Below are 14,256 nucleotides of genomic sequence, written 5' to 3' on the forward strand. Positions count from 1 at the left end.
GTCCTCCAAACACGACGAGTTGAGTTTTTAGCAAAAAGTTATATTTTGGATTCATCTGACCATATGACATTCTCCCAATCTTCTTCTGGATCATCCAAATGCTCTCTAGCAAACTTCAGACGGGCCTGGACATGTACTGGCTTAAGCAGGGGGACACGTCTGGCACTGCAGGATTTGAGTCCCTGGCAGCGTAGTGTGTTACTGATGGTAGGCTTTGTAACTTTGGTCCCAGCTCTCTGCAGGTCATTCACTAGGTCCCCCCGTGTGGTTCTGGGATTTTTGCTCACCGTTCTTGTGATCATTTTGACTCCGCGGGGTGAGATCTTGCGTGGAGCCCCAGATCGAGGGAGATTATCAGTGGTCTTGTATGTCTTCCATTTCCTAATAATTGCTCCCACAGTTGATTTCTTCAAACCAAGCTGCTTACCTATTGCAGATTCAGTCTTCCCAGCCTGGAGCAGGTCTACAATTTTGTTTCTGGTGTCTGGTATCCTCTTTGGTCTTGGCCATAGTGGAGTTTGGAGTGTGACTGTTTGAGGTTGTGGACAGGTGTCTTTTATACTGATAACAATTTCAAACAGGTGCCATTAATACAGGTAAAGAGTGGAGGACAGAGGAGCCTCTTAAAGAAGAAGTTACAGGTCTGTGAGTGGCAGAAATCTTGCTTGTTTGTAGGTGACCAAATACTTATTTTCCACCATAATTTGCAAATAAATGTTGTCATTTTGTCTGTCATAGTTGAAGTGTACCTATGATGAAAATTACAGGCCTCTCTCATCTTTTTAAGTGGGAGAACTTGCACAATTGGTGGCTGACTAAATACTTTTTTGCCCCACTGTATATTCCTTTCCTAATTTCGTCATAAGATGTAAATATTGTGATTTTTCATTCTTCCTGGAGGCATAGTGATAACCAAAAAATGGTCTGGTCTCACCTGACGCGGATCTCCTGGATGTCAGGGACGAAGGTGCAGCCTCTACCCAGGGTCCTCTTCTTGTCCACAGGACTGAAGGGGTCCAGGTCTGGGCTGGAAGCGCCAGAGATGGGCTCAGTGTGTCTGCAGACCAGGGGGGAAAAAAACTCTCGCAACGCTCTCAAAATATTCTCTGCGCTCTCTCAATGTCCTATCAATGCCCTATTAACAAGGTCCTCTCAACAAAGAGAACAAACTCATTTGCATATGCTATTTGTCCAGGAGCAAGCCTTGGGTGAATAAAATGGGAGTAAGAGGTGACAGTTGAAAGGTCACATACCTGATGTCATAATTTCCCTCCACCAATGAGGGGCAAGTAGAGGACGGAGTTAGCGTGCTCAGACTAGAAGAGGATGGAGACATCAGCGACGCTGACATCTCAGACAGCTGAAACGCACACACACATACAAGTGCATACAGATAATCACACAGACACACACACACACAGAGAGATATGCACGTACACGAGAACAAACAAACACACAAAAATAAGCACACAAAAAGACACATACAGCGACACCATTATACATAAATCAACAGCTCCCATGTACTGTATTGCACTTTGAAGGGTCTGCAAGGTCTGATACCAATCAGGCAATGCGATGAGGTCACGAGAAGAGATAGGTTTCTGCCCCAGGCCTTTTGGTTAAACATGTTACAGGCAACATGCTGTAGTAGGGACAAAGAGGCCTGCCATTCTCTGAGGGGGGGAGAAAAGAGGGGGCTAGGGGTATGATCAAAAAAGGCTAGGTTGAGGAGGGTCTGGGTGAAGGATTCCATAGGTCAGAGGTAAATCTACAGAGAATATGGGACCTTGGCTTAGGGGACGGGGTTTATGATTGATGAGGACAAGAGCAAGTACACGTGAATGAATGAAGGAACTGAGTGCAGTGAATCATTTAGTTACTCTGTTTTTAGTTCAAGTACTTTCTTAGAATGCAGTTCCTCGTTAGAATTCAGTCATTTGTTGGAATACTCAATTCTCGGAGAGGCTGAGTGTGTGAACGAGACAGGGGATCAGGAGGGGAAAGTATCTTGGGTGGGATCAGTGACAATAGGCCCGGAGTCCACAGGGGCCACGTTTTTATGGGATACAAAGGGCTTCGGGCTAGGGTTCTGGCTGGTTAAAAGTAGCCTGCATGGGGTTAAGTGGGTTATAGAGGGGGTTAAAGGGCCTGGGGGGCTGGGGCTCACCTTGCTCTCACTGGCACTGCTGCTCACCTGGCTGTACTCCCTGTTGAACGTGTGCATGAGCAGCCGCAGACACTGAGACCCCAGGAGGAAAAGAGGACGAGGAAAAAGAGAGATTATTATTACTCATAATAACTACCAATACAAGTTATAATGCATTTTAATCCAACAAAGAGAGATAACCAAAAAGGTGGCCAAGCAAGTGTTAGGCCTGGTTCCTAACTGAAGCCAGGGACTGGTAGTCACCTTGGCAGCCAGCTCCCTCTGCCTCTGGCTGGGACTCTCCAGGGCGGGGCTACCCCCGGGGCAGTGGCTGAGGATGGGGCTCTTGGCAAAGTCGCTAAGGTCACCACTCTTGCAGAGAGCGTCCTGCCCCACTGCCAGGGTGGCCTCCAGTTTCTCCCGCAGCAGCAGGTAGTGTCTGGTCTTCTCCACCTGTACAGACACAACCAGAGAAACCATTGACTTTATTTTGGCACAAAATGGCCGTCATGCATCGTCCAGGTGAGTCACCTTCATTGGTGAGTATTAACTCTATTCAATAAAAGGTACTTTGAAAACAGCTACTGTATATGAATGCCAACCATGATGCATAATGTATTCCTATTTATTGACCAACCAATTCCATTACAAATTGACTCCACTACTCTGTGGAGTCTTCGCCCCAAACACCCTACAGACCCCACCAATGCCAGGCCTCACCTCCTGCAGAAGGCTGAGTTTCTCCAGCTCCCATTGGTGGTCCAGGATGAGGCTGTCGCTACGGGGCCTCCACCCAGCCAGGTTCTCTTCCCCACGGACGTATGCCACCGAGGTGTCCAAGACGCGCCTGCGCCGCCGCTGCATGCCTGAGGGTGAACAAGAGGGCAACAGAGTGTTTCATATATGCCATGTAGAATAACAGATACACACTGCCAAGAGATCATTTGGTGATATGCCCAGTGGTTAAATCAAGGTTCTGATGCACACGGGATGACAGACATGCGGCATCCATGCTTGTGACAAATTGTGTAAGAGTGACAACATGGAGCGTTCATTTGTGTCATTCTTTAACTTACCGGGACTTCCGGCATCAGCGACATGGCAGAGACTGACTTCATACACTCCAGTGACACGATTACTGAGAGAGAGAGAGAGAGAGAGAGAGAGAGAGAGAGAGAGAGAGAGAGAGAGAGAGAGAGAGAGAGAGAGAGAGAGAGAGAGAGAGAGAGAGAGAGAGAGAGAGAGAGAGAGAGAGAGAGAGAGAGAGAGAGAGAGAGAGAGAGAGAGAGAGAGAGAGAGAGAGAGAGAGAGAATGAGTTGTGTCTACTCTACAAACAACATAGAAATAAAGTTCAGATTCAGAGTTCCAGAAAGGAGGTCGAACCTCTCAGAGGGCCTGAGACAGCCGGTGCTGAAGAGGTTCCTGATGGAGCGTGAGGCGGGAAGCTTGGCGTCACGGGAGTAGAACACCATACAGAAGTCTTTGGTGATCACTGTTGGTTGGGTGCAGTTCTCCATCTGAAGAAAGTTGGAACAAAATGTATCCAAGTCAGAACTCACTTAATCCAAGCCGATACTACTTGGGTTACGGTTTAGAACGAATGTTGATGCGTTTACCTCTAGGTAAGCGGAGAGAGTGATGTAGATCTTTTCTCCATAGGGAGTGACACGGTTCAGGAGGAGGGAGTTGTGCATGGAGCTATCCCACGCCGCCTCAAATCGGTAAAACGTCCTGTTCAGTCAACATACAGGCAAACGTTACGGGGGGTTTTGTGTATAGAACATGTTTTCATTTTGTCAATGGTGAATGAATGGAGACATGTAAATATGATTTTTTTCCATCAGCATATCAGGGGGGAAAAAAATGATTAAGTTGCACAAGACCCTCTAAAACAACACTCAAACAAACTATATAAACACGTATTTACAAGGACAGAAACAAACACCGCTGAGTTCACCTTTGAGAGTGAAGTCAAATGAAAGCATGAGGAAACAGACAACAACAACAACAACAAGAACAGAAAGCTGATTCAGGGAACATACAATTGACAAGAGGAGAAGGAGAAAGGTTGTGTGTTATACCTATGGTCAACTCCCAGGGACATGCTGCCATACAGTGAAGCGCGAAGAGAAAAGGGCGAGAAGTTATAAGCAAGCAGCTCGGCTGTGGATTTTACAGTAACAAAGTGGCAAAAAAATGAAGAAGACAAGTAAACACAATAGAATATTGGATACAAATACATGTGGTCTTCAGTGCCAAAATACAGTAAAAACAAAAAGAGAAAAAGAGAACGAGAGAAAACAAAACATACTCAAAACGTTCCATTATGGAAAAGGCCATTAATACACAACCATGTTATTAGGTGTTACAGTATGTACAGGAACTAGCTGTGTAAAGAGGAGAGGGGACGTACTTGTCATTATATGAGGGCCAGATGTAGCCCGCAGATAGAATGTTGAGAGACAGGATGTTGGGGTCGATGATGGTCTCATCAGCCTCTGGAGTATTCCGGATCCGCCCTGAGAGGTCAAAGGTCAGTGGTGGATCTTTATGTGCTGAAAATATGAACCTATGCAATCTTTATGCTCCGTAAAGACGGATCTACGGGATCTTGATGTGCGGTAAAGATGAATTTACTGTGCCCATGTCATTGTCGTCTACTTTCATCCGTACTCACCCACCACCAGCTCCTTGACCTCCTTCCACTCCACGTCATTTCCTGTCTCGTGCGCTATGGTGACTGTGATCCTCCGCTGGATGCCCTGATGAAGCAGGAAGGTTCCGTGGCAGGGCATGCCCCCTCTGTGGTCCACCACTGAAGGGATGTAGCTAAGGACAAACAAAATGGCATATTCATCAATGACTCACATGAATGACCCTAAACTGTCAGTAACGCTTAACTTTGCAGTTCTATTACCACTGGTATTTACCATGAAATTACTTGGTGAGAAAATGCTGTAATTTCAATGGCTAATGGTGCAATATGTAGAAATCAATCCAGAATTTCCTGGTTGCAAAAACTCTAATAGTTTGCCTAATTTCAGTTTATGTGACAAAACAAGCAGTCATTGTGTAGAGAATCATCGTACCATCTAAACCGCTGTGAAATATATTTTCCATAACCAAAAATATTGTATTTTCAGCTGTTTGAAGCTGGTGTACAAAACCGAAAGTAAAAGGCAAAACTTAAGAATGGGAAGCATAGAAATAGTGCATGTATAACAGATCTACCGCTTCTTAGACTTGCTTTCAATGAGAATGACAGATCTATAACTCATATTTCTATGTTAATTTGGTTGGGTTGCCCAAAAAGTGACATATTGCCACTTTAATGACCATGAAGAAGGGGAAATATTTAAATGTTTAAACATGAAACTATTTGTAAAAAGATTAAATGTCATTTTTGCCTCCTAATTAAGATCATTGTTTCACAGTAAAACGTAGGCCCAGTCAGTGGCCACACCCAAGTGAACCGACATTGGTTGAGAACTATGAAACACACCCTTCTCTCCCCCAGTACAAAAGCCCGTTGACAGAAGTCAACGTCAGTTCCCGATGACTGGTGTCCGTACATTTAAAAGGTCAAATTTCAACGTGGAGGTGACAATCACCATGCGGGAATGGTGAATTTCGACTAGACCAGCCAGAATACAGCATGAGCTGATTATGGCAACTTGTTATGAACTTTGATCTATTATTCACTAAAGAAGAAGTGATACCTCCTAGACGTCGAGTTATCAGCTGCAGCTGTAAACATACGCGGCCTAGGAAAGGACAGATATCTCCTAAGAACAACAGGGTACTTTAACGTATCCGCTCTACAACACTACAACCAGAAAGATTCTTCAAAGGACAATGGCGATTTCTGTCTTCCATCTTCGACCCATCTATTGAAGCACAGCTCAGCTCAGAGTAAATATATATCTTGCATTTTTCTTTTCCGAATGGGCGGATATTAGAATGCATATGATTCTGTATTTACGGTAGCAAAGCTTCTCAAGGTCCGATAGAGACCCAATCCCTTTGTCCCTCAGTCTTCCCGCTCTTTCATTCAAACCCAACCCCTTTCCTTTGTGTAACTAGCCGTCATTTCGGGATAGCCCACCAGGGGCTTTTCATGACATGATTAGTAATCGATGTGTGATCTATCCTGTGTCTATATATATATGTAATTCTGTGTGATTATTTGGGTATTTAGTAAATAAATAGTTAAGCCAATTTGTGTATTGCTGATTCAACTTGTTAGCTAGGGTTCGTGCAGATAACCAAGTACTTACGACAAACAGAACGAGACTGATCAAGGTGACGATTAATAATTGACTGCTATTTATATAAAAGATCTTCAGATCTTTAAGAAAGTGGATTCTATATAAATTAATGCTTCCGTGGTGCCCCAGGTTATTAATGGTTTAATTGTTGCATGGTTTAATTCAATCACGTAATCAATTTAACATTACGTAATCGATTTGATAAAATAGCATGTCATAGCATTTAATCATAGTCAGAGACAAGACAATACTTACTCTCCATTGGCCTCCAGCTCACAGATCTCGAAGAAGGCCATGAGGTCATATTTGGAGTGGCACGGGCCGGCCGTGGAACGGGTCAGGGTATTCAGCTTGGTGGCTGGTACTGTGAAAGAGAAGGTCAGAAATGTGTCTGAATATTTGTGACACGCAAGCACAATCAGGTGGATGAAGGTAGGGATGTTTAAAAATATATAAAATCAGCAAAAAAAATAATCGCCCCTTTTTTAGGACCTTGTCTTTCAAAGATAATTCGTAAAAATCCAAATAACTTCACAGATCTTCAATGTAAAGGGTTTGAACACTGTTTTCCATGCTTGTTCAATGAACCATAAACAATAAATGAACATGCACCTGTGGAACGGTCATTAAGACATTAACAGCTTACAGACGGTAGGCAATTAAGGTCACAATTATGATAACGTAGGACACTAATGAGGCCTTTCTACTGACTCTGAAAAACACCAAAAGAAAGATGCCCAGGGTCCCTGCTCATCTGCGTGAACGTGCCTTAGGCATGCTGCAAGGAGGCATGAGGACTGCAGATGTTTCCAGGGCAATAAATTGCAATGTCCGTATTGTGAGACGCCTAAGACAGCGTTGCAGGGAGACAGGACGGACAGCTGATCGTCCTCACAGTGGCAGACCACGTGTAACAACACCTGCACAGGATCGGTACATCCGAACATCACACCTGCGGGACAGGTACAGGATGGCAACAACAACTGCCCGAGTAACACCAGGAACGCACAATTTTTCTTAGAAGGAATGAGCGTTACACCGAGGCCTGTACTCTGGAGCGAGAATAATTTGGAGGTGGAGGGTCCATCATGGTCTGGGGTGGTGTGTCACAGCATCATCGGACTGAGCTTGTTGTCATTGCAGGCAATCTCAACGCTGTGCGTTACAGGGAAGACATCCTCCTCCCTCATGTGGTACCCTTCCTGCAGGCTCATCCTGACATGACCCTCCAGCAATGCCACCAGCCACACTGCTCGTTCTGTGCGTGATTTCCTGCAAGACAGGAATGTCAGTGTTCTGCCATGACCAGCGAAGAACCCGGATATCAATCCCATTGAGCATGTCTGGGACCTGTTGGATCGGAGGGTGAGGGCTAGGGCCATTCCCCCCAGAAATGTACGGGAACTTGTAGGTGCCTTGGTGGAAGAGTGGAGTAACATCTCACAGCAAGAACTGACAAATCTGGTGCAGTCCATCAGGAGAAGATGCACTGCAGTACTTAATGCAGCTGGTGGCATCACCAGATACTGACTGTTACTTTTGATTTTGACCCCCCCCCCCCCCCCTTTGTTCAGGGACACACTATTCCACTTCTGTTGGTCACATGTCTGTGGAACTTGTTCAGTTTATCTCTCAGTTGTTGAATCTTGTTATGTTCATAGAAATATTGACACGTTAAGTTTGCTGAAAATAAACGCAGTTGACAGTGAGAGGACGTTTATTTTTTGGCTGAATTTATATATAAAACATATATAAATATTTTACACATTTTTTTCTCCAGTAATGCCTTTATGAACATATGAACGACAGAAAGACAGGATCCTTTCTGGCTAGCCATGATTGGCTGAGATAATGGAGGGTTTGACCATGCTGAGGGTTGGCCATAAGCATTTTTCGTCATAAGCCCCATTTGGGAAGGGACGTCACATTTGTACTACTAACCAATATCTGTTTAACATTCTCGTACAAAATGGCTGCAGTGCCAACTTGCTCAGCTTGGTGGCTGGCACATTCACAAAGATGTAGAAAGAGACGCATACCAAATAAACCACTCACCTGGTTTAGACAAGGGCATGACCCTTGGGAACTGCCTCCTAGAAGGTCGAAGGGGACTGAAATAGAAGTGTGAACTTTTAAAATGGTCTACTTTAGCAAGACAGTAAAACGGGATCATTTGAAGAAGAAGAGGGCAAGTACAGTTCTCACCTGATGAGGTCTTTGCAGAGGGGTGGGAATGGATGTTTCTGGTAGTGGCCAAACACCTCAAAGACGATGGGCTGGGTCTTGATGTACTCCACAAACGACTTGGTAACCTCTACCGTGATCTAATAGACCATAAAAAAAACGAGGTAGGCTATCACGCAAGTCCCTTAACGAGGCCAGCGACAACAGGATGATTACAAGGCAACACAACAACAATCGGTAATTCATGATTCATTCATGGCAATATCAAAGAAATAACGCTTGTAGTAACCTATGAATAATAATAAGGAATAGCAATGTTATTTCCGGGCGGCGCTTACATTCTGTACATGGTAGAATCCCAGCGGAGGTCCTCTGCCAGTGTTCTTGAGTGGCTCAGTGGAGAAAGCCTCATCATGTCGGTGGATGAAGCTGGAAAGTAGGGAGACCACATTCAGTCAATATGCGTACCTATTCACTACACATATATATTAAAACGACGACACTGTTGCATTACTACTATGTACTGTTGACTACTCTCAATGTGGCGCACTGATTACGATCACATTTGGTGGGACACTTGTCTCGCACCATCAGACGAGTCTACTTCAGGAATAACACTAACCATGAGAATTTTGTTTGTTTAAACCAAGAGAGGATGGAGTCGTTTCTGGATGAAGAAAAGAGAGAAGTGAAAGGTCTTGAAAGACAAGGCTTTTTGCATTTACATTTGAGTCATTTAGCAGATGCTCTTATTTCAGAGACAATTACAGTAGAAATTACGGGAAGGTGCTTTGCTTATGGGGCACAGACAGAATTTTCACAGAGTCAGCTCAGGGATTTGAGACAGCAACCTTTCAGTTACTGGCACAACGCGGTAAACCACTAGGCTGCCTGCCGCCCTTTTCCATAGCATAGCTTTCAAATAGTTCACGTGTTAGATGTCATCTAAAATGTAGAATCCTGACTCAATAAAAATCGTTGTAAATTGCCGAGGAGACAAAACATAGTACATAGTCAAAATATGATGAAAATAGGAAATAAAGTTGAGGAACAGGCCTTGAAATGACTCATTTTGCTTTCGACACATAACAGTCCAATTATACATGACTAACTATTAGATTTCGGCTTCCTTACAACTGTCAAATGGATATGATCATGTTATGTGACAGTGCAAAATTGGCACCATTTCATAGACTCTGCCTCCCAGCACCTAAACAAGCCACCCTGGATTGTGTGCCCCACGTCCTCATTACTCTGGCAGTGACATGTGTTACTGTCATGTCTACAGCGCTATCACCCCTCTTGCTTTTGCTAGCCTTTTCGGGTCGGCATTAGCAGTGAGCGAGACTCTCGCATTTTTCCGTGACCTCTTCCGCGGTGTCCATCTGCGGCTTGCGGTGGCTGCTTGGTCGAGTGACCGCCGCAAGGATTTCTGCTCTAACAACTCTACGGATGTAACTGGCACATTCAACACTGGACGTGGCTCTAATTGGCTACTTCTCCATTGGACTGTATCAATTCCAATCGTGTCGCTATAAAGCAGCCCCCTTTTCCCCTCTGGCCTCACCGTTATTAAAGGATTGATCCCGTTTCATAGGTTGGCTATTCTCAGAGGGGCTGATCACAGAAGATGCAATTGATGTCATGTGTTTGACTGAAACCTGGCAACAACCCGTATGAATGTTTGGCCTTTTAACCTTGCGATCAGACCTCAAACGGGCTGTAACTCAGGTACAGAATCTGACCTAATTTGAATGCCTAGCGCTCACACTGTTTGGCCCAAAACCACTGCTCCTCATTTTGATATACAGGCCTCCCATAGTCTCCCTTGTCTTCCACTCAAGAGTTTAAGGCACTGACATCTTCCTGCTCCATGTGCTGCTTGGGGACTTAAACGTTCATGTACACTCCAGCATGTGACTTTTACAACCTATGTCAAAGGCTACAACCTGGATCTGGTGTGCTACACTGGCCATAGATCCCTCCGACACGTGTGGCCTGAACCTCACCATTTCTGACCACGTGGCCATCCTATTTAATCTTTCCATCTCCCTCCCCAAGCCCCGTACCAAATGCACCATGACCCTCAGAAATGCAAAAACTGTCAACCCCCCTGATTGAACTGATTCAGTCCCATGAGAACCCTGACGCTCCCTACAAGGCCAAGTCTACCCACTACTCTAACATCAGAAAAAGGTCATAGCCCGAGAGCTCCCTCCTCCCTGATCTATAAGCTACAACTGCCTCATGGTTGACATTGTCAATGTGTCCCTCTGCTCTGGCTCTGTACCCCCTGAACTCAAACCGGCTGTTACCACTCCTTGTCATCGTCTATATCGTACCATTCCGGCAAAATCCTCCGTCAACACAGTCTGGAATTCCACTGTTGCGCTGATGACACACAAATCTATGTTCACTCCAAACCCACCTCTGACAGCAGACACCCCCCCACCCCCCCACCCCCCATCATCAGTTGTCAACTGTCTAAAATACATAAAAACATGGATGAGCTTGACGTCCTGAAGTTCAACGGCGATAAGACAGAAGCTATGTTGGTGGCACCCAGATCTCTCCTGAAGAAGGTTGACCTTAACGTTGACGGCTGCTCTATCTGTACTACCTCTCAGGTGAATAATCTGGGGGTCATCCTCGATACCACACTCATCCTTTGATGCCCACATTAAACCCATCACAAAATCTGCCTTCTTCCATCTCAAGAACTTAGGCAGTCTCAGCCCCTCACTTACTGACTCAGTTGCTGAAAACCTTATTCATTGCCTTCATTACCTCACGCCTGGACTATTGCAATGGACTCCCTGCCAGCTCCCTCAACAAACTTCAGTATATCCAGAACTCAGCTATAAGACTCCTCACCAAACCCTGGGAGCACATCACACACACACACTTCTCCACCTCCACTGGCTTCCAATCAAACTCCTTACCTGCACATCATTGCATGACTTGGCTCCCTTCCCTCTTTCCAACATGCAACACATCTACACCCCCACCCGCAGCCTTCGATCCTCTGTCTCTGGCCTACCCCCCCCCCCCCAGCAATGCCACCCCCACTCTCTGGAACTTTCTCAGCCCTGAACTCCTAGTGCGTTTTAAACCTTGGCCTAGCTGTTTTTTTTGTTGTTGTTGTCTTTTTAATCTTCCTATCGTGTAAGGGATGCAGAGGTCGTTGAAGTTAGCTTCTCAATTTGAACTGCCTTGACGACTTTTGTCTCTGTTGTTGCTGTTATTATTACTTATTCTTTTTTTTTTCTAAATTCAGGGAGTTTACATTGTTAAAGTGCCAGAACCACTGGCACTTGCAGATGTTCCTATGGAGAGATTTTTAGAAACAAATGCCTCTGTATGCATCATCTTGTCATCGTCATCATTCAAAACACTTTCCCTCAATGACATCTTGTCAAGTCTCTCCCTGAAAAAAAACTCCAAACCGTCCTGGTCAAAGCTAAAATACCACAAAATGAAAGGGCTTGAATGAGTGGGGGGCACTTACTTGAACTGGCAGAAGATGTCAGCATACTCAGCGGAAATGCTGGAGGCCTGCAGCACTGTGACCCTGAAGGTGAAGGTGGAGCCTATGTGGAGGTGGGACAGGGCCTTCTCCAGGGGCAGCTCCAGACCCAGACCACCCTTCAGTGGGCTCCTGGGGACCTCTGGTGTGGCTGTGACGGGGGACAAGTCTGTGGTCATGGTAAGTACACATGATAAAGACAGGAAATGCCTGCACTCCTGCACACGGTATGACGGGGGAGACACTTTACTCCTGCACCATGACTTACACAAATTATAAGTACATGACCTTTTCAGTTAAGTCTTCCCCTACTAAACAAATGTGTGCTGTTTATATCTACCGCCACAATGATTTAATCGAAAAACAACATGATTGGGAGGATCTCCTTACCTGCACAGGTGTTGTTGTTGACCTCGTCAGGGTCAGCTCCTACATCAGAGTTCTGTCCCTCCCCTTCCACGAAGCGCAGCTCTTCGTGAGAGGTGTTAGAATGGGACATGCCGCCGGAACACGACTCTGTCTGGAACTGACCAGCCAAACACGTGGCCTTTTAAATAATGACACAGCATTTTCCCAATCTCGATACTGTATGCAGACAGCGATTTGGCAAGTAATTCAAGTTCTTGTATAATTTCTTACGGATTCTACCTTCTCAAACTGTTGGTCCTCAAAGGATATCTTGGCGGTTCCTGACTGCCTTACGCCAGAACCATAGTCAGGGGCTTCTTCATCAGCTGGGGAGAGACAATAAAAATGTTGGAACCTCATCCTATTTTGAAGGCCATTTTTATCAAACAGCAATTCACTACTCTCTCAGCACCCACGTGGGTGTCCTTCACAAAACACTAAACATTTGTGTCTAATACTGCATGTTAACACAAATGTATCGCACAGTAAAAGGATAGAGACATGACAATATGGCACAGTAGCTGGTACCTGAGATGGCCTGTACTGCCACCCTGAGGAAGCCCTTCACCTCTCCCTTCTCACTGACGATGGCCACGCGGTGCACGAGCGGCACGGGGTACAGCAGGTTACTCAGGTACACAAAGGCCCTGCGGACGGGGGAGGAATAGAAGGGGAGAACGGGATAGAGAGGAAAAGAGGGGGAGAGAGTGATAGAGGAGGAGAGAGGGAGAGAGAGGAATAGAGAGGGAGAGAGGAATAGAGGGGGAGAGAGGGATAAAGGGGGAGAGAGGAATAGAGGGGGAGAGAGGGATAGAGGGGGAGAGAGGGATAGATAGAGAGGAGGAGAGAGGGATAGAGGAATAGAGGGGGAGAGAAGAATAGAGGGGGAGAGAGGGGGAGAGAGGGATAGAGGAATAGAGGGGGAGAGAGGGTTAGAGAGGGAGAGAGGGATAGAGGAATAGAGGGGGAGAGAGGGATAGAGAGGGATAGAGGGGGAGAGAGGAATAGAGGGGGAGAGAGGAATAGAGAGGAATAGAGGGGGAGAGAGGAATAGAGGGGGAGAGAGGAATAGAGGGGGAGAGAGGAATAGAGGGGGAGAGAGGGATAGAGAGGGAGAGAGGAATATAGGGGGAGCTATCTCAGACACAGGGCAATCATTTCAGAGCAGAGGACTGTCGTAGAATGTTGAGGTAATCTCTAGTGGGGCAAGTCTACTGACCCTGGCCCTGTTCAAATATTTCTCATGTGCATCCTCCTATAAGTGTATTGTATTGTCTCTGTTTCCATCCTTTTGCTCTTATTAGGAAACCACTGGCTACTTAGTGATTACCTCAAGAAAGGAAGGGGATGACATTAGAAAAGACTATGACCTGGGACGGTGACTGACCTGCCCACCAGACGGAACCATGGGAAGCGGTCATAGAAGGGGTCTCCTCCAGTCAGAGCCTGGTCACAGTCCTCCACAGTGCTGCTAGGCACCTCCGCCGCACGGTCGTACATCTCCCTCATCAGGTCCAGCCTCTGTCTATAGGGGGCAGCAAAGACAAGGCACACGACCAGGACAGAGCACATCAGAGCAACATACACTGTAAAGTAGACGCAGACCGGGTAAGTCCATATAGGCCTACATACCAGGGCCTCGCGTGTACAGAGACACATATCATAACGTAAAACCGCAGAGAAATAACCGGGAACAAATGCTCAGAGCCACGAAAACACACTC

At 45.9% G+C, this 14,256-nt stretch overlaps 1 protein-coding gene across 50 annotated transcripts in view; it reads right to left on the reverse strand.

The window, feature by feature from the left end:
* Positions 1 to 14,256, reverse strand: part of kif1ab (kinesin family member 1Ab) — a 55,682-nt gene that overhangs the window by 11,202 nt on the left and 30,224 nt on the right. For 10 of the 50 annotated variants that reach the window (XM_036985641.2, XM_090181951.1, XM_090181935.1 and 7 more), the window contains 20 exons: positions 13,921 to 14,058; positions 13,062 to 13,180; positions 12,774 to 12,859; positions 12,516 to 12,651; positions 12,108 to 12,276; positions 8,938 to 9,028; positions 8,621 to 8,739; positions 8,471 to 8,526; positions 6,671 to 6,779; positions 4,825 to 4,976; positions 4,561 to 4,666; positions 4,229 to 4,252; positions 3,764 to 3,878; positions 3,531 to 3,664; positions 3,223 to 3,284; positions 2,867 to 3,012; positions 2,411 to 2,599; positions 2,168 to 2,239; positions 1,254 to 1,360; positions 935 to 1,057 (listed from right to left, as the gene is read on the reverse strand). In XM_036985641.2, coding sequence (XP_036841536.2) covers positions 935 to 1,057; positions 1,254 to 1,360; positions 2,168 to 2,239; positions 2,411 to 2,599; positions 2,867 to 3,012; positions 3,223 to 3,284; positions 3,531 to 3,664; positions 3,764 to 3,878; positions 4,229 to 4,252; positions 4,561 to 4,666; positions 4,825 to 4,976; positions 6,671 to 6,779; positions 8,471 to 8,526; positions 8,621 to 8,739; positions 8,938 to 9,028; positions 12,108 to 12,276; positions 12,516 to 12,651; positions 12,774 to 12,859; positions 13,062 to 13,180; positions 13,921 to 14,058 — 2,253 coding nt within the window. Of the gene's footprint in view, positions 1 to 934; positions 1,058 to 1,253; positions 1,361 to 2,167; positions 2,240 to 2,410; positions 2,600 to 2,866; positions 3,013 to 3,222; positions 3,285 to 3,530; positions 3,665 to 3,763; positions 3,879 to 4,228; positions 4,253 to 4,560; positions 4,667 to 4,824; positions 4,977 to 6,670; positions 6,780 to 8,470; positions 8,545 to 8,620; positions 8,740 to 8,937; positions 9,029 to 12,107; positions 12,295 to 12,515; positions 12,652 to 12,773; positions 12,860 to 13,061; positions 13,181 to 13,920; positions 14,059 to 14,256 lie in introns of all 50 variants that reach the window. The other 40 variants (XM_090181945.1, XM_090181941.1, XM_090181915.1 and 37 more) reach the window with 11 other exon arrangements.

This window comes from Oncorhynchus mykiss, chromosome 8 (assembly GCF_057628025.1).
Source record: "Oncorhynchus mykiss isolate SJ-2025 chromosome 8, ASM5762802v1, whole genome shotgun sequence".
Lineage (NCBI taxonomy): Eukaryota > Metazoa > Chordata > Actinopteri > Salmoniformes > Salmonidae > Oncorhynchus > Oncorhynchus mykiss.